The sequence below is a fragment of the Lampetra planeri genome, unplaced genomic scaffold, assembly GCF_965212315.1.
Source record: "Lampetra planeri unplaced genomic scaffold, kcLamPlan1.2.h2 scaffold_1918, whole genome shotgun sequence".
Classification (NCBI taxonomy): Eukaryota; Metazoa; Chordata; class Hyperoartia; order Petromyzontiformes; family Petromyzontidae; genus Lampetra; species Lampetra planeri.
Window position 1 is genome coordinate 1 of NW_027614668.1, and position 4,503 is coordinate 4,503.

The 4,503-nt window shown below is 42.4% G+C and overlaps 1 protein-coding gene across 1 annotated transcript; it reads left to right on the forward strand.

Annotated features, from left to right (window-relative positions):
* Positions 1–6: 6 nt before the first annotated feature.
* On the forward strand, positions 7–4,183 carry LOC144740128 (armadillo repeat-containing protein 1-like; the record flags this gene model as incomplete). The annotated part of the gene is given in 8 exon segments (XM_078623005.1): positions 7–73; positions 76–122; positions 650–741; positions 1,681–1,873; positions 2,866–2,884; positions 2,887–2,981; positions 3,446–3,520; positions 3,992–4,183. Coding segments are annotated over 8 exon segments (780 nt in total), but the record flags the coding sequence as incomplete, so codon positions are not given.
* Positions 4,184–4,503: the final 320 nt, after the last annotated feature.

The following is a 4,503-nucleotide window of genomic DNA, read 5'->3' on the forward strand; positions in this document are numbered from 1 at the left end:
CTGCGCGATCTCGCTGCAGACCCCCTGAACCGAAGAGCCATAGTAGAAGATCATGGTTGTCTCCCTGGTCTCATCCTTTTCTGGACCACCCAAACCCTCAGGTGGTCTACTCTGCCCTGTTGGTGAGTATTGTGTGTTTGTGTGTGTACAAGACAAAGGTCTATAGGAGATGGGCTGAAAATGATATTTAAAAAATACACTGTGCTGTTTTTCAAAATTTAACATGTATTCTTAAGCAGTGCAATAATGGAAAGTGAAGAGCCCACTAAAATAACAATACTACACTATCCCACATGTGGACACATGGTGGCCCACAGCAGCACTCAAGCTGCACAAACCACTGTACAGCGGTGCCATCTGCTGTCTGATTTGTGGTCTAAACAAAATCCTAATATAGCAACCGACCACCCTATTGTTCAGTGCATGACCTGTTCAGCAAGTACACATTTAAGTGGCTTTATGTAACATATGCTTGAAAGTAGTCAGTGGAGTGTAAAGACAGGGACATAGCATGCACCTTGTTTTTCTTATGCAACATTCTGTTACTGAACATGTGTACCTATGTAAACAATTCTTGCTGGTGTGGTATCTGAAGGTTTCTGTGGGTATTTTGGTGGTTCGAAGACAATGTGCGCCTTTGTCTTTGCAGGCCGTACGCTACCTGGCAGAATGTCGGGCCAACAGGGAGAAGATGAAGGGCGAGCTGGGCATGATGCTGAGTTTGCAGAATGTCATGCAGAAGCAAGTCCCTGACGCTGTCACATTACACACACACACACACACCACACACTCCATAACCAAGGGTTTATTTTTTTTTATGCAGGCAATATGTGCTTATCTGTACATTTTCTAGACTGGGTCCTTTTAGATTTCAGATGTGTCTGTGATTTTAATTTGTCCTGCCACCTCTTCGCAATCTGCACGTGCGTTTTTTAATGCTGTACACTTGCTTTTCATATTTTGCTGAGGTGCCTTCTTTTTGCACACATTCTTGCTATCTAGAATAAGCTAATGTGTCATGGAGTAAAATAAATACATATTTACTAAATATTTTCCAATTTAAGGTTGTTTAAACAGTGTTCTTATTTCATTAGTTGATTCAGATACTCACATAAAAACAGAATGGCCTGTTCTTCAGTTAATTAACATTTTGAATGCTGAAAGTCTTGGGACACCTGACATCCATTAGTTGTGTGCTTACAGTAGAACTAGTTTTGGACAAGGTGACCCACAAAGCAGCATTGTCAGGAATATTCCAGGGTCCCTCAAAAATACTAGTTCTGGCACTCCCTGCCCACTGAAATATTGCTTTTTTTCTTTTTTGTTTGTTTTTTTGCACCAAGCAATAACTACCACTTTGCTACTTAGCAGATGCTTAATTAGTTCCTTTTCTGTACATTGTGCGGAGGCAGTCGACAGTGCTTGTAAACGGTCGGTAATTATACGTTATGCAGTCTATAGACGGGTGGCGAATTAAATCCAGATGCTTTCCATACAGACAGAGAGGTCACTGAGTGTTTTGATCTGTTGAAAATGATATAAATCATAACCTCTGCCAATTCTTGACACAAATAAACATAGCTGTTGTACAGACATGTTGGGCAGCGCTCTATCAGCAGAATGAAACAGATGATGGAGATAATTTCCTGTGTCATAGACTTCTACTCTCTCTCACCTCAGGAGCACATCCCCTGGAGAAACCAAACTGCTGGCCTCTGAAGTCTATGAACTGTTACAGTCAGCTGGCAAAGAAGAGGCTGAACAGGCTGAAGCAGATGCTGCATCCTGTCGCCGGAAAGCTCAGTTCTTCCTGGGTTCCAACAACAAGAGGGCCAAAACTGTGGTCCTGCACATCGATGGGCTAGATGACTCTGTAAGTCTCGCGTGTTTAGCATGAAAAACTGTAAAAACCTGCACTGTTTATCACTAATACAATTCAGTTTTAAAATCACATATTACAATTGTCTCCATGGACTTTTCAGTCCACACAATACGACACGCTCTGTCCTTCAGCCCTGAATACAGTCAAGAATACTCCAGACCCATCTGACTTTTATAACAAGTGTGTTTTTATTCAAACATTGTCTTCACTCCAACCCTGGTGGTGGTGGTGAACGGTCTTGTGAAAAAACACTTCCAGTCCCCAGTCCCCTTCACCAGAACTTGGAATGCTTCATTGTTTTGAATGAAGAATCAATACAGAACACAAGTCAAACTGATAAGTACTCCTGCGTGCAGATCTTATAAGGTCGAGAAGTACTTACTGCTTCATTCCATCTGTTTTTATTGAGTCAGCCAAGGTAAAGCAATTACCTGTGCAGAAAATCTAAGGCTCTTTCTCAGCAACATATTTCAGGAAGTGGAAATGGTATTGTTTGTCCTGACTTTCTGGAAGAGTCCACACTGTCTTCTCACATGTCTACAAGACCTTCAGACATTTTTCCTACAGAACTGGTTTGTCAGTTAGCGTTGCGTCCAGAGGTTGTGACCCCGCCCCCAACCAGAGTTATCTGACTGAGAGCAAATAAAGTATAGAGTATTGCCGGTTAATTCTTGTGCTGTCTGCCCGATGTGGGTGTGGGGTTATAAATGTAAGCCACTGAACAGCAGGATGTTGAGATTGAACCTGAGAGCTGCACTGCAGGAAGCACGCACCTAGTCAGATTACATGTCAGGAGACAGACAGCGTCTAGTCAGCAGCATCCATATAGTCCCAGCAAAACCCTACAATCACCAATCAGATATGGAGCTGCGTCACTGCGTATGTTGGTAGCAATTAAATACACAATATTTCTGTGCCATTCTGTCACAACACCCAGTGTTTGTGAACAAGCCCTTGCTTCACTCTTTAATCTGTCTCAACAGACTCGGAGGAGCCTTTGCGAGAGGCCTTGTTAAAGATACGAGGGGTTATTAGCTTCACCTTCCAGATGGCCGTCAAGAGATGTGTTGTCAGGGTTCGCTCCGACCTGAAAGCTGACGTAAGTCCAGGCGCAAGATAACTTTCACGGTTTCCGGAATCAACCTATCACGTTGTTAAAATCATACATGACTTCATGAACTTTATGTGTATGGGTCTATAAACACTCACGGCTTCCAACAGTTGAATGCATTTAAGCTTAACTTTCAAACATCCTTGCCTACATTTGTACATCTGTTTAGTTGACTGTAAACTACTTATTGTCATCCTGTAACCTGAGGGCAAAACATGTTGGTAATGTCAGAGGGTTTAAATCTGCCCCCCTTGAGTCACATGTTTAGTATTAAACTTACTAGTAATTATTACCATGGTTACACAAATTCCTAATTCCAAATAGATTCAAGTATAACATGTTAACATATGGTGGACTGCAGCATTTGTCATTCTCGACATTGTTGCAGTTAATATTTCCATGTTTGAGTCATAGGCAGATGATCTGTACGGATGTTTTCTGTTTCCTAACAGGCCTTGGGCACAGCTATCAACTCCACTAAAGTGCTGACAGCCCAGCAGGTGGTAAAGACAGAGGATGGAGGAGAGGTAAGGACAGCAGAACCGACTGGCTCATTCACACTGACTGGCCACATCTCCGCCCAGATATTCGGCTATTTGCCTTATTGTTAATTACGTGTTTGCATATATATTTTTTTTGTATGTACATACAATCAAGTTTTGATCATTACAATAATACAATAATAAGGTATTTAATATTGCATGCTTAGCTATCATCTGTTTTTTTTTACCAACTTTTTCAAAATATTTTTCTTACTGCTCAAACTTTGCATCTGTGACAATGCAAAATGACCACCTTGAGACAAAGGATAATCTGATTTGAGCTCATTATGTGGCCAGCAGGGGGCAGACCAAGCCCAGTTCTGATCAGAATTAATATGATGATCATTTCTCTTTTGTCTTTATGTGATATCACATTATCTGCATCCTGAAATCTGGGAAAATATTTTGATTTGTGTGTTAATACAAACATTATAAAGAATAATTGTCTTTGCACAGCTGATTATGCCGTTCCAGGAGGGCTCGGCAGTGCAGCTAGAGGGAGATACAGACATCCCAGACTACCTGCCTGAGGAGGAGAGTCCGGCCCAGGAGCAGGACAAGGCTGTCACACGTGTTGGCTCCATCACGGACGGAGTGGGCTGGCTGAACACAGCCGCCAACTTCCTGACTCGCTCTTTTTATTGGTGACCACTTTCCGTTTCCATGATCAGCACTCTTTCATCCCTAAACTCCCATCCAGCTGCAGCGGTTGGCATATTCCAGCCGAGCCTGGATCAAGTTTAGACTTCCCTCTGCAAAGCACACAGAGCCTGAACACATGTATGCAAGTGCTGGACCTCCAAGTGGAACCTGCAAAGTCTTCACATCTACCGCTGATGATGTGCACACCACTATGCTAGCTGCAAATGTGTCTCACAACATATAGAGTGAAGATCCCAAATAGTGTCGATGTCCTGATGGGTTTATTTGACATTCTGAGGCTGAAGTTGATACTAAAATTGGGAGAT